Below are 20650 nucleotides of genomic sequence, written 5' to 3'. Positions count from 1 at the left end.
TTTGGATAACAATATCCAATTGGTTTGTGTTTAATATGTCAGTATTTGTGTAACACTGCTCACAATAACAACATACTTATTCCAGATAATAATATTCATAGTATCCTTTGTACTCTGTGTAAACCATTCCAACAGTGATGAGATATTAGCCAGTAAAGTACTTTATGATTGCAGAATTATTTTTTTTTTAAGTGCTTAAATGAGGTCCGCTTCTGGCCAATCTCTTAGGCGCCTATTATGAAACTCAATCCATCTGTAGCAAATGTTACCCCCCCCCCCCTCTTCAGGATCATGGTTGATGCCATTTTTAGGCACTCAGTCAGACTCTACTTCTATTACCAACTGACGCCATGGCAGGAAGGACATGTCACCCCACCAGCTCCAGTACTTAACAAGTCCATTGAGTCTGCCAGGGTTGTATAAGTCACACAACTGTCTGCTCTAAATGGGGTCAAGGGGCAGTGGATGTAAACCCAAATCAGATGTGTGTGTGATGGATGGTCATAAGATACCCAATCGATGAGGTGCTAAGATCTGTGACATGCTGGAGGCTTATATGACATTGTTGTGGATGTGGTGTCAGTGTAATTGTAGAACATGATGTTCACCCTGCATGTCATGATGACCTAATTATTATAAGGTCGTTTTAATCACCAGGACAAAGTGGCTCGGGGAGACTGGCTAACATTAATCACAGATTTGTTCATCCCTCTCTTTGGGATTATGATCATCTCTGTAGAAATTATAAAATTAATACAAATATTGAATAATTTTTCTTTTGAATAGAAAGACTTCCAAATAAGGCCAATGTGATTGAAGATTAGTGTGCCTGCTTCACATTGATCAAAAGATCATTACATAAACAATGTAACAGAAAAATCTGAAGTATGTAGACCTATACAATAAATATTGTAACATCTTAAACATTCCAGTATTTGGTCAAATATTGTTACAGGGTGTGACATTGACAATGTTTGTGACCTTGTTCAACCTCTGTTTAATAAGTGTAGGTAAAGAAAAATAATCCTCATGCCCCAGTTGATAACCCGGGATAAGCACAGTTTATGCAGTGTAGGCCTAATGGATACCATCGTTCCAATTAAGCCTGTCAAAATAAAATTGCAATATTGAATCAGTTTTCAACGAATCTGTTGTAGCAATTATTGAGCAGTCCAGTCAGTTATGCAGTCTATCCCTAGAAGGAAGCGTCTGAACTGTTGCCTGGCAGAACACTGTATTGAGATTACTGCTTTTGGCAGTGTTGAATGTCAATTGCCAAATCACCAGAAGGGGCTCCCAATAGGTGTCAAGGAAAACGACCATGTAAGCTTAATTAAAAAGGTGCACTATCACACGTACACTATATGATTATAATGGAGAATATAGTAACAGTTCTTCATATTTAGGTTGATATGATAGGGAGGAGTGTTTCTTAAGGCAGGTCCCCACGCTATCGAAGCATTTGATCACAACTAAAATAAAATCATTATTCCCAGGGGGTCTGGTGGTGAATCCAAAGCAAGCAGGGTGCCCCACAGCGAAGTTCCCGCCTCATTATCTAACTCCTGCTATCATAAATACAGACCTTAACTGGCACTTCCACAGTTTGTCAGGGAAAAGGGCAGAGTCAGATACACGGACGCAGCAATCCATCCTATTGGCAGTCAGAACATAATAGGACTTGCAGGCATATCATAACGGTAAGTGCTAACGACTCTACGTCTCAAACGGGATTTTACACGGTGACCCTTCCCAGCAACAATTTGAAAGGTCTTTGAGGTTCAAGCGTATTCGGTATTATTTACAATATTCCAGATTTGACAAGGACTATAAAAACCATCGCTGTAGTCTTTACGAATCAATCACTTTCTGAACCTCCGCAGTGAAGAAGGGGATATATTATAGTTGAATTATTTCTTGCTTCATTCTAACAACTTCTATTAGGCTAATAGTTTCTCGAATCGTCCAATAAATGTAGGTCTATCATTTTTCCCATGTGCGATTTCTTCCTGTGGCCTAGAATATTCGTAACATCCCGGCCCATACGGGTGTGAAAGGCTGTAGTAATCACTGCATATTTAATTTTTTACCTCAGACGCGAAATGGACTTCGATCTGCCACCCACTTTTCCAGCCAGCGGTATCGCATGGGAGAGGGTCCTGCCGCCTCTTCTTCCCGGGCTGAACGGGACATTCGGGCTGTACTCATTCACGCCGTCGGAGCTGCTCACCCCAGTGACGGAGCAAACTGGCTCTGCACAGGTAGGTTTATTCCCGTTACACTGCACGCATGCAGTGTTCTAATTTCTCACTGATCAAACCATTTCTGGATTCATTTTTCATGACTTTGTTCTGTATCAATGAGGTAGCTTTGATTAATACATTTTATGTTTTACTTTCTATATTCTACTGACATTTTAATGAATGCCCATTTACTGCAGGTGCTCTTGCCTTTATCATTTGAATATAATTACATAAAAGTATATTAAACCAGCAGTAATAGAGCAGCAAGTGTCAATTTGAGTAGTAATATTGGTATCTTCCCCTGTTGCCAGGTGTGTTGTGACCACAGTCGATTCACAGTTCAGGTTGATGTGAAACACTTCAACCCAGAGGAGCTGATGGTCAAGGTGACAGGAGACTTTGTGGAGGTCCAAGGGAAACACAAAGAGAAAAAAGTAAGCAACTACTGTGTTACATGTATTATGCAAGAGTTGTTCTCTGTTCATAATCACACTGCCATAGTGTGATGACAGACATTGAATATAGCCTGGTTGCTATGCAGTCTGTTTCTGCTTCAGACAACTACTGACCAAACAGACTGGAAACCAGGCCACTTGTTAGCCTGAAAACGAGCATTCCTCACTGACTGTGTTCACTATAACGTGTGTTTGCAGGATGGGTCGGGGCTGGTGACGCGACAGTTTAACCGGCGCTACAGGATTCCAGAGGGAGTGGACTCCATGGCTCTGGAGTCGGCTGTGTCGCCTGAAGGCATCCTCATCATATCGGCCCCTATGCTGCAGGGGGAGAACTCCAGACACCTGCCCCACTCAGAATCATGAGCATACACACCATAAGAACAAACACACAATCCATAGGAACCAGTGTTGTGGGGGTAGTAGTAAACTACATGTAGTTCAACTAGTAATTTAACTACATTTTGCAGTAGCTTGGTGGCAGTTCATATCTGGTAGTTTGCTACACAGCAAAAAAAAAAGTAGTTAACTACTGGAACTACACACTACTTCTTTTGCAAATTGAAAACATGGGTGAAGTAGGCAATAATTTCCTTTTTCAGTATTACCCCTTTCTAATTCTCATTTGAAACAGTTGTTTAATATGCTAAATTACACTTTCTGTTAACATCTTACTACAGAGTGATCTGTTCTTGCAATTTGTAGTCTGACATTTATAATTTAAAATAGTTTATCGCAAAGAAGTTTGCAATTTTTCAAATTAACTTTAGTTAAAGAAAATAAAAAAGTAGTTATGGGTATCTTAACTTCTTCCAGTGTGAAGTAATTGGTAACTTGGTAAACTGTACACACACCAAATAAGGATAGAAGCAAAAATACAGGCACGCTCTCCTCCAACAGGCATATCAAACACTCACCAAGGAGCTGGTGCCTGCCTGTACCAAAACACCCATTAACTAAGCTGTCACAGCATTAAAATTAGGTTTGTACATATTAACAGGACAGATCTCTCATTTAAAAGCATCCCTCATCCTAAAGAATCCCATTTAACTCATCAATCTTAATATTTTTATGGAACCATTTATTGTAAATATGATAAAACCATTGAAAATGTTGATTTGATTGTGTGGCGTGTCTAATGCCCTCTAAATCATGTGTAAAGGTTAACAATCAGATTATCAAGAATGTTCACAAAACCCAACTGTAAGGTTGTTGTATATTTAACTATTCATTGTAAAAAGAGAATTTGTTAACAAAAATAAATGCACTATATTTCGGTACAAAAATAAAAATGCTGTTGAATTGATTGTTGTTTTTGTTCCATGTGTGTGCTCACCACCAGTGATCACGCTTCCTGGAATTCATCCAACAGTGAGTCCACCTCGCTGAAAGAAAAAACATCTATTTTTAGAGCATGTTCCAAGGTTGCTTCAATGCTTTGCATAGCCGAATATTATATCACTCTAGGATCCATATCTGTGTCTGCAATGAGAAAAGAAAAAGTACAATTTTACTCAAGACAAAACAATCAGCATAACACATCATGATTTAACAATACAGTGCATTCGGAAAGTATTCGGACCCCTTGACTTTTTCCACATTTTGTTCTGTTACAGCTTTATTCTAAAATGGTTTAAATCGTTTTTTTCCCCCTCAATCTACATACAATGCCCCATAATGACCAAGCAAAAGTTTTTTTTTTTTGCAAAATGTATTACAAATAAAGAACTGAAATATGATATTTACATAAATATTCAGAACTTTCCAGTTCTCTGCTGCCAATGACTGGAACGAACTACAAAAATCTCTGAAACGGGAAACACATCTCCCTCACTAGCTTTAAGCACCAGCTGTCAGAGCAGCTCACCGATTACTGCACCTGTACATAGCCCATCTATAATTTAGCCCAAACAACTACCTCTTCCCCTACTGTATTTATTTATTTAGCTTCTTTGCACCCCATTATTTTTATTTCTACTTTGCACATTCTTCCACTGCAAATCTACCATTCCAGTGTTTTACTTGCTATATTGTATTTACTTCACCACCATGGCCTTTTTTTTGCCTTTACCTCCCTTATCTCACCTCATTTGCTGACATTGTATATAGACTTATTTTTCTACTGCATTATTGATTGTATGTTTATTTTACTCCGTGTGTAACTCTGTGTTGTTGTATGTGTCGAACTGCTTTGCTTTATCTTGGCCAGGTCGCAATTGTAAATGAGAACGTGTTCTCAACTTGCCTACCTGGTTAAATAAAGGTGAAATAAAATAAATTTAAAAAAACTTTGTTGAAGCACCTTTGGCAGCGATAACAACCTAGAGTCTTCTTGGGTATGACGCTACAAGCTTGGCACACCTGTATTTGGTGAGTTTCTCCCATTCTTCTCTGCAGATCCTCTCAAGCTCTGTCAGGTTGGATGGGGAGCATCGCTGCCCTGCTATTTTCAGGTCTCTCCAGAGATGTTCGATCAGGTTCAAGTCCAGGCTCTGGCTGGGCCACTCAAGGACATTCAGAGACTTGTCCCGAAGTCACTCCTGCATTGTCTTGGCTGTGTACTTAGGGTCATTGTCCTGTTCTAAAAACCTGTTTTTGCTTTGTCATTATAGGATATTGTGTGTAGATTGATGAAAATATTTATTTATTTATTTAATCCATTTTAGAAAAAGGCTGTATACAGGGCCTTCAGAAAGTATTAATACCCCTGGACTTATTTCACATTTTGTTGTGTTACAGCCTGAATTCACAATCTATGTTTTTAGAAATTATTCCACATTTATTGAAAATGAAATACAGAAATTTGTAGAAGAACCTTTGGCAGTGATTACAGCTGTGAATCTTTCTGGGTAAGTCTCTTTAAGAGCTTTTCACACCTGGATTGTGTAACATTTCCCCATTATTTGTTTCAAACTCTGTCAAATGGGTTGTTGATCATTGCGAGACAACCATTTTCAGGTCTTGCCATAGATTTTCAAATCGATTTAATTAAAAACTGTTACTCAGCCACTCAGGTACATTGACTTTCTCCTTGGAAACCAACTCCAGTGTAGATTTGGCCTTATGTTTTAAGTTACAATCTTGCTGACAGGTGAATCGGCGTACACATCACATACAAACTGAAATGGTCCACCCACACAGACAGCGTCTCTTCAACCTCAGGAGAAATTTGTCTCGTCACCGAAAACCCTTACTAACATTTACAGATGCACAATCGAGAGCATCCTGTCGGGCCTGGTACGGCAACTGCTCTGCCCACAACCGTAAGGTTGTCCAGAGGGTAGTGAGGTCTGCACAATGCATCACTGGGGACAAACTACCTGCCCTCCAGGACACCTACAGCACCCGATATCACAGGAAGGCCAAAAAGGATCAAGGACAACAACCACCCGAGCCACTGCCTGTTCACCCCACTATCACCCAGAAGGCGAGATCAGTGCATCAAAGCTGGGACCTAGAGACTGAAAAACAGCTTCTATCTCAAGGCCATCAGACTGTTAAACAGCCATCACTAACAGAGTGGCTGCTGCCAACATAGACTCAAATCTCTAGCCACTTTAATAATTAATGTAATAAATGTATCATTTGTCACTTTAAACAATGCCACTTTATATAATGTTTACATACCCTACATTACTCATCTCATATGTATATACTGTACTCTAAACCATCTACTGCATCTTGCCTATGCCGCACGGCCATAGCTCATCCATATATTTATATGTACATATTCTTATTCATTCCTTTACACTTGAGTGTATACAAAGTACTTGTGAAATTGTTAGATTACTTGTAAGCTATTACTGCACTGTCGGAACTAGAAGCTCAAGCATTTCGCTACACTCGCAATAACATCTGTTCACCATGTGTATGTGACCAATAAAATTTGATTTGAATTAATCTCCCAGTGTCTGGTGGAAAGTAGACTGAAGCATGTTTTACTCTAGGAGTTTGCCTGTGTTTAGCTCCATTCAGTTTCTTTTATCCTGAAAAACTCCTCAGTCCTTAACGATTACAAGCATACCCATAACATAATGCAGCCACCACTATGCTTGACAATATGGAGAGTGTTACTCAGTAATGTGTTGTATTTGCCCCAAACATAGCACTTTGTATTCAGGACAAAAATATAATTTCTTTGCCACATTTTTTGCAGTTTTACTTTTTAATACCTTATTGCAAACATTATGTATATTTTGGAATATTTTTATTCTGTACAGGCTTCCTACTTTTCACTGTCATTTAGGTTAGGATTGTGGAGTAAGTACAATGTGGTTGACCAATCCCCAGTTATTTCCTATCACAGCCATTAAACTCTAACTGTTTTAAAGTCACCATTGGCCTCATGGTGAAATCCCTAAGCGGTCTCCTTCCTCTCCGGCAACTGAGTAAACAAGGACACCTGTATCTTTGTAGTGACTGGGTGTATTGATACACCATCCAAAGTGTAACTAATAACTTCACTATGCTCAAAGGGATACTCAATGTCTGCTTTTTTTCTTCCTCTTTGTTTACCCATCTACCAATATGTGCCCTTAATTGTGAGGCATTGGAAAACCTCCCTGGCCATTGTGGTTGAATCTGTGTTTGAAATTCACTGCTCAACTGAGGGACCTTAAAGATAATTGTATGTGTGGGGTATATATATATATATATATATATATATATATATATGAGGTAGTCATTCAGAAATCATGTTAAACACTATTGCACACAGATTGAGACCATGCAACTTATTATGTGACTTGTTCAGCACATTTTTACTCCTGAATTTATTTAGGCTTGCCATAACAAAGGGGTTGAATACTTAACGCAATACATTTTTCAGCTTTTAATTCATTTGTAACGATTTCTAATAACATAATTCCACGTTTGACACTATGGGGTATTGTGTAGGCCAGTGACAAAAAAAATCTCTAATGAATCCATTTTAAATTCAGGCTTTAACACAAAATGTGGAAAAAAGTGAATAGTTTCTAAGGCACTGTAATTACCCTGAAAATATATTAAGTTCATTATCTTAATGAGTAATGGAAAGGTCAATGAAATAAATGACGAAGGACACCCTTGCTGTCTCTGCCTGGCCGGTTCCCCTCTTTCCACTGGGATTCTCTGCCTCTAACCCTATTACAGGGGCTGAGTCACTGGCTTTACTGGGGCTCTCTCATGCCGTCCCTGGAGGAGGTGCGTCACCTGAGTGGGTTGAGTCACTGATGTGGTCATCCTGTCTGGGTTGGCGCCCCCCCCCCCCCCTTAAGTTGTGCCGTGGCGGAGGTCTTTGTGGGCTATACTCAGCCTTGTCTCAGGATGGTAAGTTGGTGGTTGAAGATATCCCTCTAGTGGTGTGGGGGCTGTGCTTTGGCAAAGTGGGTGGGGTTATATCCTTCCTGTTTGGCCCTGTCCGGGGGTGTCCTCGGAGTGGGCCACAGTGTCTCCTGACCCCTCCTGTCTCAGCCTCCAGTATTTATGCTGCAGTAGTTTGTGTCGGGGGGCTAGGGTCAGTTTGTTATATCTGGAGTACTTCTCCTGTCCTATTCGGTGTCCTGTGTGAATCTAAGTGTGCGTTCTCTAATTCTCTCCTTCTCTCTTTCTCTCTCTCGGAGGACCTGAGCCCTAGGACCATGCCCCAGGACTACCTGACATGATGACTCCTTGCTGTCCCCAGTCCACCTGGCTGTGCTGCTGCTCCAGTTTCAACTGTTCTGCCTTATTATTATTCGACCATGCTGATCATTTATGAACATTTGAACATCTTGGCCATGTTCTGTTATAATCTCCACCCGGCACAGCCAGAAGAGGACTGGCCATCCCACATATGCTCTCTCTAATTCTCTCTTTCTTTCTCTCTCTCGGAGGACCTGAGCCCTAGGACCATGCCCCAGGAATACCTGACATGATGACTCCTTGCTGTCCCCAGTCCACCTGACTGTGCTGCTGCTCCAGTTTCAACTATTCTGCCTTATTATTATTCGACCATGCTGGTCATTTATGAACATTTGAACATCTTGACCATGTTTTGTTATAATCTCCACCCGGCACAGCCAGAAGAGGACTGGCCACCCCACATAGCCTGGTTCCTCTCTAGGTTTCTTCCTAGGTTTTGGCCTTTCTAGGGAGTTTTTCCTAGCCACCGTGCTTCTTCACCTGCATTGCTTGCTGTTTGGGGTTTTAGGCTGGGTTTCTGTACAGCACTTTGAGATATCAGCTGATGTACGAAGGGCTATATAAAATAAATTTGATTGATTGATTGATTGATTGATGTACTGTATCTAGGGAACATATACCAGTTCTTTACCTGATTTACTCCTTCACCCATCCTCTGCTGCCTTAAGACATTCAGTAAGGGGTCGTCTTTAAACTCTTGCTCGTCTGAATCTTAAGGGGGAAAAAAATACGCAGTTAAAATGTCACTGTGCAGATAACAAAAGTAACTTTAGGAGCAGTTGATTACATGACCGATTATTTTTGTTCTAACTTTAGTTACTTTCCAGCAAAGCTATGCCAGGTGGTCATAATATGTTATATTAGATCACATGTTAATTGTACAAAGGTATAGATAGCCAGAAATGTACACATGAACAAGAGCAAGGTGAAGTAAAAACCAATAACTGTCACTGGTCCACACAGGAGTACATTGACAATAACAGAAGACTATGGCATCACTCAATTGTTATGCTGCCCTATATAGTAAGCAAAAGACCCCTTTAGCATTTAGGGCAAAATCCTAACTTATTATTTAGAGTAAGTAATGCATGTATAGAAATGAAATTTTCAGGAAAAAGTTTGTTTGGATTCAGTCCCGGTGGAACTTGACTGGAGGCTATATATACACACACTGTATTATACGGCCAGAGTCTATTCCACCTCTGCTACCTAGAGAGTTAAGGTCAGCAGTCCCCACTGCACCAGGCAGTCTCACCTTCAGCCTCCTGCAGCAGCTGAGCTACGACCTCCCGGGGCTGCTGTGCACTGGGAGGCAGGGCGGGGGACTGTGGGGGCGCATATCTGGGCGAGTCAGAGGACACAGGGGTTCTGGGCGGGTCCGGGGAGTCCATGGTCGGTAACATTACCTCTGAAACTACAATTTACTAAGGTAAATTAATATGCTTTACTCATCTAATATCTTCATCTAAATTAAACTAACCTGGATAAATTAATAAAGTAAATGAATATTATTGTAACAATGAAAAATGTATAACTGTCTTTCTTCAATGTATTAATGGTATCTAGCATCGGTGATGCTGATGACCCACGGTGTTAACTGACCTGTCCCAGGTTAATGTGTATGGGAGAGGGTGATGGAGCACGATCTCCAGGGCGGCCCTCTCTCACTACCCCTGGCCTGCTTTCCTGTTGCCCCCGCCTCTGCTGGGCTCCTCTCTCCATGGGGTGACCCTGTCTTTACATCTGGTGCTGTGTTGGCTTACACTCCAATCTGTATAGCTGGGCCTCTCAGCATGGTCGGCATCACCAACGTGATGCGAGCAAGGCGAAGAGACAAGGCGGGTGGTGTTGAAGAGGACTCATGTTTACTAGTGGGCTCCTCAGTGGAGGTGTCTGTGGAGCTGAACTGGGCTTTGGGCTGCCTGATGGTCCGGTCGGCCCTAGAGACCTCCCTCCTCTTTGGGCTCCTCTGGTGGCTGGGTGGAGGGGAGAGGGGTTGAGTGGTATAAGGAACGATGTCACAGAGGAGGTGCATGTGGGGACAGACCAGGGTATCCGGCTACAACTTGGAGACGGTGGGGCTGGAGATGGGGAGGGCAGCTGCAGAGGAGAATGGTCCATGGGGGACACTGGTCTCCTGGGGGGCTGGGGTGAAGGAGCAGGTGAGTGGAATATGCAGGGTGGGGATTCCGCTGTATCTAACGAAGGAAAATAAATCAAATTATCTGTGATTAGCTAAATGCATTGGAAAATCCTACCACACAATAGCAGACATTTCAAAGAGACTTCAAAAGATATTTCTAATAGCAGGTGTAGTAGACTTGAGGGTAAGTACCTTGTGTGCCTGCCAGCTGACAGAGTGCTGATGAAGGGTGCGAACCTGATGTGGGTGTGACCACCTACTGGCCTGCTCCATCTTTCTCCTCAGGCGCCACTGAAAGCTGATGTCCTCCTCTGGGCGAGTGCATGGGTCAGGGGGACCAACCACAGACAGTTTGGGCACGGTTCCAGCATAGAGGTCTGAAGAGCTTAGGTTCCCCACAACTTGAGGAAGCGGTTGCACAAGAAGAGTTATTGCAATATGTGTGAGAATAAAGAAAGTTGCAAAAGGAAACTAAATGGTGACCATGAGAAATGAGGGACGTGGCAAGAGCACAGAATAACAGTGGCTCTGGGAGTTTGAAAAAGCAATATAATGTGGTTGAGACCAGGGAAATTCATGCAAATCAGATGTTTTGAACTTCCCAACCCACATGACTCACCAGTGGTTGAGTTGATAAGAGTGGTAATTATAGGCCTTTGGACTGGCTCATCTATGCTCACAGGGGAGGACAAATTGGAGCAGCCCAGGCCCTCAGAGCTGATGAGGATATATCCACTACTGAGTGAGTGCTCACTGAAAACATTTTTTTTTTTTGTAAGACTAATCCAATTCTCCACATTGCAACTGATTGAATTACATTTAATTGACCCCAACCCCATTCCTCCCAGCATATCCACCTTCTGTGTAGCAGTCTACTGGCCTTCTCCTGTAGATGCAGTATCTCGGAGCCTCCAAGGTCACCGTGAGAGGAGTCTGACAGGCCCTGACAGGGCATCAGAAAGAGAGGCCAGTGAGTGCATTAGAGGCATCATCTCCTGTCACCATTTCTATCACCAACATTCTAGAACATTCACAATGTTGTGTAACTGAGCCCTCAGCGGGTTTCGTTTTGAAAACGCTTTATGGATCAGTTCTATAAAAGCTCACGTCAGTTGCATAGAGTTTAGCTCATTCCCTCAGGGATATGCAGCAAGCTGGATATGGAGCGGTGTTTTGACCAGAAGGGGTATCAACAAAGTCATCAAACACAGTTGCATAATCAAAGGGAACAGCTTCTGACTAGTTCACATAAACACATTGGTTGGGCAGGACATGTCATCTGGTGTTGGTATGCAAATATTTATGAGGAGAGGCACTCTGCATGGGTAGTCTTTCTTCCAATAGATCTCAGCCATTCTGGCTCTTGCACACTTGACAGCATTACATAAACCTGTCCAATACATCTCAAACACAAACTCTTAACAAAACATAGCATGAACAGAACAATGCTGTTCCAATTAACACCACTAGATGGCTACACTGACCCCACCAATTCAATGTACACTTGTAACAACAAGGTTCATCACACACCATGGCACTAAGATCAAGGAGTCCCCTGCATGGGGAGAGGGTTGTGCCATGCCAAAACTACCCAACTGGACTGAGGGTGGTGGCTGAGTCTTTTCTAAGGGAAAGGCCTGTGTGCATAAAGAAATAGGGAATTAATAAGAAATTGTATTTTACTGTTTATACACACAGCATATTTATTTACATACTGGATTCTTGATATATCTCACTAATATAGCTACTGCTGTACATATTCATCCAGTGTATAGATTTCATTTTGATGGTGCTATCTGGGTTGTTAGATGGATTTGTCCTTACATTCTTGATTTCTTTCCTTTAAACAGTTGGTCAAATGCATCACAACGGTCACTAGATTCCTTGTTTTATCGAGCCAGCAAAACTTTTAATGAGTTTCAATGAGATGTAAAGAACAATGAATGAGCAAAGTGAAGTACCTTTGTCAGTGGTTTGAGTGGGTGTAGAACTGGAGGGTAGAGGGGAGGAGGACAGCCACCAGAAAGGCTGCTGGCCCTCTCCCACCATTGCCGACGTCTGCAGACGTTCCTCTCGACTCTGCGGCCTTCCGTGACGAAAGTGTTCAATGTTCTTGGAAATAGGAATTATTGTAGTTATTAATGAGACATGTAAAGGGCATAACACCATAAAGCAATACAAAAATCCTATATTCGTCACCTGCAAGCTTATTGTGGATATCATTATACACATTACAATGAAGACATACATGAGGATGCAGGGTCACAAATGCTGTATGACACATCACAAATAAAACAAATCACCATTATGTAATTCTAGAAATAGAATTAAGCATACTTTACCAACACTGAATCTTCCTGCTCTCCTCCCCCAGTGGAAACCAGGGACTTTCCCGATGTTGGGTCCTATGCCTTTGTCTGTGTTCGGGGAGGCGGCAGTGTTGGCCGGGGAGGACACAAGATCAGTGGAGGGCCAGGACTCTTAAAAACTAGGCTGGGCCTAGTGGCAGGAGGAGGACAGAGGACAAAGTGGTTGGCTGCCCCAAGGAAGCACGGGTCCTCTGGGCTCAGTGAGTGTGTCTGGAGAGGAGGAGGGCTAGACAGCTGGGCAAGGCCAACAGGGTTCAGGGTCTAAGACAAACCAGGAAAAAAAGTTAGTTTGATCAGGAGACTATACTGACAATACATGCATTTACTGTATTGGAGTATGTGTATTTGGAAAAGACCCCGACAGCCCCATAGTTCAGTTCTTACGGGTTTCCTCTGTTGTTTTGGAAGCTTCTTGGTGCGTGAGGGGTTGTAAATGTGTTTTTCCCAGAGGTGGGTCTGGCGGAAAGGGGTTGTTCCTTGTGAACAGAGCAGCACCACTAAGAGAGCAAGAGACAAAAGATGACCATTTTCATTGTGGTAAAAAAAACCCACATCGTTCTGGTTTTGAAAACGGTAGTTCTGCATTAATTTTTATTTGTTCCACGTCTCACCTGGATTTCATGTTGACAGTACCACCGACACCAACTCACACAATGGGCAGCGAAGTGTTATAGCCCACATGTAGACTACTCTTTGCTATAATCATAGGATGAGACAATGTTAAAGTGTGTGTCAGGTAAATAGCTAGCACACATGCATTTGATTTAACAAGAGAGTGAAAAGAGCACTGCAAAACGTTTTCCCTGTAACTTAGCTAGCTAACAGCATTGCAGTTTACAACTAGTTTGTTCATTTAGAAAGGCTAGATCACTGACACCGATAACGTATTAACTTTTTAAAAAGCACGTACTTTCCATGTAAATGTTACTTGAGCATCTCGATTTGATCACTGCCTGGGTTGATTCAATGAAAGAAAAACACACTGTGCCTTCCGGGTTTTTATCTGGCTTGGACTTGTGTCAGTTACCAGGCAACCAAACGGCTAAATAAAATAGTTAGATTAGGAAAATATGCATAGTCTAGACAATTAGTTATACTTTTCTAAATGTTACATTCCTCGTAGGATAACTTTTTATTCAATTATTTGACAGATTCGATAATGTTGAGTTGATCTTTTCCGAGAACATCATTATCGACAACAATCGATTCTGGCCAATCTACAGAAAGTTGGTAAGTGACAGACATCGATCTGGACCAATGATAGTCGTGTAGTTGACTCCGCATTGCCCAACCAGCAGAAAGGAAACGACCTGCGCGCGGAAGAGGAAAGTCTACTGAAACAAATCCGACCACCGCGCTAACCAGGCAGCTAGCTAGCTAGTTGTTGGAGGGTAACAAAACTACGTTCTATGTATAGATACGTGGCCTTTAGACATTAATTCGACAATAATGTTCTGCTGAGGACAAGTGATGTATAAAATAGACACAAGTCGAATAATGCGGCTACACACGCGTATTCAAGAAAAGACTGCTTCAATTAGCTAACGTTAACTAGCTACTTAGGTTCAGTATCCAGGCACAACAACAGTGTCCCCTTGGGTCATTTAACGTTAATATCTAGAAACATTTTGAATCAGGGTTTTCTCTTATATAATCAATTTATCAAGCTTGTCGTTGTAGCTAGCTACCAACTAACTTGTATTTTATCTTTGTTTTGGGGATTTCTGAATGTCAGTGTGAACGGGTAGATCATGCATCACGTCAAGATCAAGACTGAGAAGCCAGGTGAGAGCTTGAACATTTCAAAACCAAAAACCCATTCAGCTGACGATACAGTGGTACCTAACACTATCTACTGGAATTATTATATCTCTCCTAAGTAAAGTCGACTGTTTATTTATATATGACAGATGCAGAGGGGAGTGGTGCACGCAGCCGACTAGATGCAGTATTACAGGGGCTGGTAGAGAAGAGTGACAGTGAGAGGTTGGTGTTTTCATTTTATTTGTGAAGATGCAGTACATTAACTGGCTTGACATTGAAACGTACAGCTTCAGGAACTTTTCATTTTCCTCTAATCAAGCTTAGGTGATGGGAAATGCTGTTTTTGCTGTTTTACAGGGAGCAAAATGAAGACGAGACAAAGATGGCAGAAGAGTCTCTGAGCAAGTATGGCCATTTTTTTTCTTTCTTTTTTTGTATTTTTTTTTTATATTAAAAGAAGTATGCTATTTAGACTTACTCAATAGCCTATTGTGGTTCCGTTAGTACCACTACTTCTGTAGTAATTCCGATTGCCTATTTCTTCCATAGGGATGTGTCTCCATCTTCTGCTGGGAAGCGGTAAGTCTTATTTGATTTTTTTAAACACATCTGACTGTGTGGCTGTTAGACACTGACAGGCCTTGACCTGTCCCCTTTCCCTTGTTGTTGATGTCATAGGCCATCGTCACGGTTCCCACAGCACCGGAGGAAGAAACGGAAAGAGATGGATGATAGCTTAACAGAGAGCAACCAACATAAACAAAGTAAGTCTGCTGCAGATGTCAATCCCCTGCCAAACACAGATACAGTGCCTTGCGAAAGTATTCGGCCCCCTTGAACTTTGCGACCTTTTGCCACATTTCAGGCTTCAAACATAAAGATATAAAACTGTATTTTTTTGTGAAGAATCAACAACAAGTGGGACACAATCATGAAGTGGAACGACATTTATTGGATATTTCAAACTTTTTTAACAAATCAAAAACTGAAAAATTGGGTGTGCAAAATTATTCAGCCCCTTTACTTTCAGTGCAGCAAACCCTCTCCAGAAGTTCAGTGAGGATCTCTGAATGATCCAATGTTGACCTAAATGACTAATGATGATAAATACAATCCACCTGTGTGTAATCAAGTCTCCGTATAAATGCACCTGCACTGTGATAGTCTCAGAGGTCCGTTAAAAGCGCAGAGAGCATCATGAAGAACAAGGAACACACCAGGCAGGTCCGAGATACTGTTGTGAAGAAGTTTAAAGCCGGATTTGGATACAAAAAGATTTCCCAAGCTTTAAACATCCCAAGGAGCACTGTGCAAGCGATAATATTGAAATGGAAGGAGTATCAGACCACTGCAAATCTACCAAGACCTGGCCGTCCCTCTAAACTTTCAGCTCATACAAGGAGAAGACTGATCAGAGATGCAGCCAAGAGGCCCATGATCACTCTGGATGAACTGCAGAGATTAACAGCTGAGTTGGGAGACTCTGTCCATAGGACAACAATCAGTCAGTCGTATATTGCACAAATCTGGCCTTTATGGAAGAGTGGCAAGAAGAAAGCCATTTCTTAAAGATATCCATAAAAAGTGTCGTTTAAAGTTTGCCACAAGCCACCTGGGAGACACACCAAACATGTGGAAGAAGATGCTCTGGTCAGATGAAACCAAAATTGAACTTTTTGGCAACATTGCAAAACGTTATGTTTGGCGTAAAAGCAACACAGCTGAACACACCATCCCCACTGTCAAACATGGTGGTGGCAGCATCATGGTTTGGGCCTGCTTTTCTTCAGCAGGGACAGGGAAGATGGTTAAAATTGATGGGAAGATGGATGGAGCCAAATACAGGACCATTCTGGAAGAAAACCTGATGGAGTCTGCAAAAGACCTGAGACTGGGACGGAGATTTGTCTTCCAACAAGACAATGATCCAAAACATAAAGCAAAATCTACAATGGAATGGTTCAAAAATAAACATATCCAGGTGTTAGCATGGCCAAGTCAAAGTCCAGACCTGAATCCAATCGAGAATCTGTGGAAAGAACTGAAAACTGCTGTTCACAAATGCTCTCCATCCAACCTCACTGAGCTCGAGCTGTTTTGCAAGGAGGAATGGGAAAAAATGTCAGTCTCTCGATGTGCAAAACTGATAGAGACATACCCCAAGCGACTTACAGCTGTAATCGCAGCAAAAGGAGGCGCAACAAAGTATTAACTTAAGGGGGCTGAATAATTTTGCATGATTTTGAAATATCCAATAAATGTCGTTCCACTTCATGATTGTGTCCCACTTGTTGTTTATTCTTCACAAAAAAATACAGTTTTATATCTTTGTTTGAAGCCTGAAATGTGGCAAAAGGTCACAAAGTTCAAGGGGGCCGAATACTTTCGCAAGGCACTGTAGTTTGACTTTTAAAAACCTTTTGTGTCTCACTCACTGACTCTACCGTTCAAGCTCTAGATATTCACCTACATGTACAATCATTTGTTCTCCTCCCTCTCTGCTAGATGCCTACATTATCAAGTTGTTTGACCGCAGTGTGGACCTGGCCCAGTACACCACCAGTACCCCACTTTACCCCATTTGCCGGGCCTGGATGAGGAACAACCCGGCAGTGAGAGAGAGAGCTGCATCCCCAAGCCCCCCACACAGCATGGGGGAAGAGGAGGTAAGCTCACACCCAAAAAGCAGGACAAAGATGCCCACAATGTGGGCATAAATATATATATTTTTCAATAGAGCTCTCTGTTCAGTATTTGTTTTCACGTGCATCTTACCAGGCTGCAGACATGCTCAATGGTAAGGGACAGAATGTGTATCGCCTCCCTCCGCCCACCACCTGTCCTCTCAACCCTTCTGGAGATCCTGTCAATCTGAGGATCCCATCCACAGAAAAGCCTATCGTCAGCAAGGTACTGTATAACATCTACTACGCCTAGCCATCACTTTCATATTTGCCACAGTAAAACGGTTGATTGAAACAATCTGTCTGTCTTTGTCACCAGTCTACAGATACAGCTCTTGTCTCTGGTCCCCTCATATACAACCACATAGAACGCTGGAAAAAGATAAGGCAAAAGTAAGTCCAAGGCATCTAAATAATCACAAAAGCTAACTTAGTTGACATGGATAGATTGGGGAGTCGAATATCAACTATTGATCCGAATGTAATCTTGATTGGGAAAAAAAGTTGATACAAATTCTGTCAGTAAACATTGTTTATCTAGCTGCGATCAATCTTAATATACATAACTGTGTTCAGATGGAAAGAAGCGTCCAACAAGAATCAGCTGAGGTATAGCGAGAGCATCAAGATCCTGAAAGAGATGAAGGAAATGTACGACCGCTAGCTGGGAATCCTCCAGGTAGTATCCCACAGCAGAGGGAGGAGAAAAGAATAGAGCAGGTAGGAGCTACGAGGAAGTCATCTACCCCAGGACGCTGCCCTAGTCCTCTCCCCAAGGAGGCCATTGCGTGTGACAATGTCAAAGGAGCCTCATGGAGCCCATTTTTACCATATACTGCCACATTTAAGGACCCAAAGTCCTCGTTTTGAAAATGTAGCAATACTTTCAGCAAGTTGATGCTTCTGGTGGGCCCAAGTTCACCTGTGACTGGTGTATTGGGACTCTTGGATAATAATTACATTAACGTTTTTTGTCATATTACAGAATATCTGGTAATGCGTTATATAGTCTGTTGTTGATTCCACAATGTGTCATGAAAAGTTTGTAAACAGGTTAAGTAGTGTACAACATTTGTCTAAATTCTGGGATACTCTAAATCAATTCCAATGGTAAATATTTGTTTTAGGATCACCAGTTTCCCAGATAAGCAGTGCCCTTGGGAATATTTTTTTTTTGCATAGATGTTCAAAAGAAAAGTCTCACACACGTCTCCCTAATTTAAAGTAAGTAAACTGTGTAAAAAAGTTATAAACTATTGAGCTATTGTAATTTATTTATCGCTATAATAAATCTGCTAGAGTGCTGTTTTTACAGTTGATTGATTTCTGAAATGTAATTCAAAGGATTTCTCCACAGCAGTTATTTTGGGAGAGGGTTTTTCCAGAGGGATCTTGTCATTTGCAGGTCAGAAACACAGTCCACATGGATGAAATAAGGTCCAAGATATTGATCACATACAGGCAATAAATGTTCAGTTTGTTTTGGATCACAAAGGAATGTCGTCTGAAGTTAAACCTTTATCTGACCAAAGAAAAACACTTACGAAGAGTCCTTTTAGGAGTCAACTCTTTTATATTAGCTACAAGAAAAATATAAACACAGAAATTAATAAATGACTGTAAGAGTTTTTTTTAAAACATTTTTGATACCAAAATACCTTCAGTTAATCGATCCGTCTGGTCGAACAGTCTTGTAAGATTTTGAAATTCGAGGTGTAGGAGTGTTATTGTCTATTTGTGTGTGATAATGTCCCCATCATTTCCCTATAACGTCAACATAGCATCCCCATAATTTTCCCATAACATCAAAAAAAGGTCCCCCATAACTTCAACATAACATCACTATAACATTAGAAGTTAAATCCGTTAACTGCATTTGCATTACTTGCACTTTTGAGGTTTTAGGCTGAGTATCTGTAAAGCACATTGTGACAACTGATGTAAAAAGGGCTTTATAAAATACATTTGATTGATTTGATTAATACCACCATGAAAACCACAACTATGACCACAACTATGACCACAACTACTGACCATTTCAGGTTTCATAACTACAGTATAGATAGTCAAATTACACTGTAATACAGATGTACTAGCCCTGTCTTTTGAAGACATCTCACACCTCGGTTTCCACTTTACCATCAGACTGGTCACCAGTGAGGCGTAAATGTCCTTCTCTGGAGTCAGAGACTTAGACTTAACGGGAGAGATGGGAGCGCATTGATGACACAAAGTTCATCCCCTGGTCCTCTGGAAAAGCGTTCTCGAATACAACCAGCACGGACTGACGCATCTTCTTCTGGAACTCGTCACACATGAAGACGTACAGGATGGGGTTCAGGCAGCTTTTGAGAAAGGCCAGGCTAGCGGACAGGGGAATTCCAATATGCACGACCAGGTTGAGGCCTGGGCTGCCATTTGTCATGATGTCCAGAAACTGTAAGACGTGGAAGAGCAACCAGCAGATGAAAAAGGCCAGGACAACGGAGACGATGATCCGGAGGGATCTGCACGTTTTTCCTCTCAAGGCGCCTGGTGCGTATCCATATGGCAATGTAAGAGGCTATGGTGACCAGGAAGGGGATGAGAAAGCCCAGCAGGAAGCGGAACACAACCATTTTCCTGTAGGTGGAGTAATCATGGGAAAATTAATAACCGCATATTGTCCTATTACCATAGTGCATGATCTGCCGAAAGATGGTGAACGGGAGGCTGCAGACCAATGAGGCTAACCAGATCCCCACACAGATGACCTCGGCCCTGCATGGCGTGCACTTGTTATGGGCCCACACAACCACCCACATGGACAGACAGCGGTCCAGGCTGATGGCCGCCAGGAGGAAGATGCTGGCGAACATGTTGAAGGTTACATTTTGGTAATTTGTTAGCCCAGTTTTTATACATTTCCCACCTATGACCAAGTAGGACTTGAAACAAATAAAGTCATTAGATTTATAGAAGACATTTAGTACATGACTTCGCCCTCATATGGTCTTTATTCACACAATGCAACAATTCTAATGCATATGAGTTTCTAAAAAATTATGAGATGACATTAGGAATTGCATGTTTGTCATGACACTACTTCTACAAATGAAGCATAAGTCTGAATGAAAAGTTAAAGCATCTGAGGTCAGAGATCAAAAGGGTAGAAAATAAGACTAAAGCGTCTTACCCATTTCCATCCTATTCTCTATAGCAATGAACATCATCCACTCTCTCCCACCACAAATGAAACAGCTCTCTCTCACGTGCGCACTGTTGCACTCTTCCTCCCTCCCTTTCTCTCCAAACATCCTCTAAGTTTAAAGTGCCTTTAGTCAGTATT

The 20650-nt window shown here is 41.8% G+C and overlaps 2 protein-coding genes and 2 pseudogenes across 6 annotated transcripts; 2 read left to right on the top strand and 2 right to left on the bottom strand.

The window, feature by feature from the left end:
• Window positions 1-41: 41 nt before the first annotated feature.
• On the top strand, window positions 42-4004 carry hspb6 (heat shock protein family B (small) member 6). Of its 3 annotated transcripts, none has more exons than XM_021625096.3 (4): window positions 42-1700; window positions 2096-2261; window positions 2555-2677; window positions 2897-4004. In XM_021625096.3, exons 2-4 carry the CDS (start codon window positions 2103-2105, stop codon window positions 3062-3064), a joined length of 450 nt encoding a protein of 149 aa, XP_021480771.1. In that variant the 5' UTR covers window positions 42-1700; window positions 2096-2102; the 3' UTR covers window positions 3065-4004. The 3 variants fall into 3 exon arrangements, with proteins under 3 accessions (XP_021480771.1, XP_090049248.1, XP_021480779.1); XM_090193122.1 differs by having other exon boundaries at window positions 1697-1770; XM_021625104.3 differs by lacking the exon at window positions 42-1700 and adding an exon at window positions 1703-1974.
• Window positions 3905-13922, bottom strand: LOC110534494 (uncharacterized; annotated as a pseudogene). The gene is made up of 14 exons (XR_016485359.1): window positions 13785-13922; window positions 13486-13570; window positions 13259-13371; window positions 12995-13135; window positions 12848-12910; window positions 12467-12617; window positions 12036-12142; window positions 11363-11448; window positions 11125-11258; window positions 10698-10906; window positions 10124-10560; window positions 9618-9776; window positions 8994-9073; window positions 3905-4083 (listed from the first exon to the last, which is right to left on the bottom strand). The product of XR_016485359.1 is annotated as an uncharacterized LOC110534494 (transcript).
• A 245-nt stretch (window positions 13923-14167) lies between these two features.
• On the top strand, window positions 14168-18638 carry LOC110538325 (protein lin-37 homolog). Of its 2 annotated transcripts, none has more exons than XM_021625073.3 (10): window positions 14168-14265; window positions 14610-14659; window positions 14785-14860; window positions 14996-15043; window positions 15188-15217; window positions 15317-15402; window positions 17144-17304; window positions 17417-17548; window positions 17642-17715; window positions 17899-18638. In XM_021625073.3, the coding sequence occupies exons 2-10, from the start codon at window positions 14626-14628 to the stop codon at window positions 17984-17986; spliced, it is 729 nt and encodes a 242-aa protein (XP_021480748.1). In that variant the 5' UTR covers window positions 14168-14265; window positions 14610-14625; the 3' UTR covers window positions 17987-18638. The 2 variants fall into 2 exon arrangements, with proteins under 2 accessions (XP_021480748.1, XP_090049218.1); XM_090193092.1 differs by lacking the exon at window positions 14168-14265 and adding an exon at window positions 14315-14437.
• Window positions 18639-19419: 781 nt separating this feature from the next.
• On the bottom strand, window positions 19420-20180 carry LOC110538320 (C3a anaphylatoxin chemotactic receptor-like; annotated as a pseudogene).
• Window positions 20181-20650: the final 470 nt, after the last annotated feature.

The sequence above is a fragment of the Oncorhynchus mykiss genome, chromosome 2, assembly GCF_057628025.1.
Source record: "Oncorhynchus mykiss isolate SJ-2025 chromosome 2, ASM5762802v1, whole genome shotgun sequence".
Taxonomy (NCBI): Eukaryota; Metazoa; Chordata; class Actinopteri; order Salmoniformes; family Salmonidae; genus Oncorhynchus; species Oncorhynchus mykiss.
Note: the sequence above shows the minus strand (reverse complement) of the source record. Positions and strands in the feature narration are given on the sequence as shown.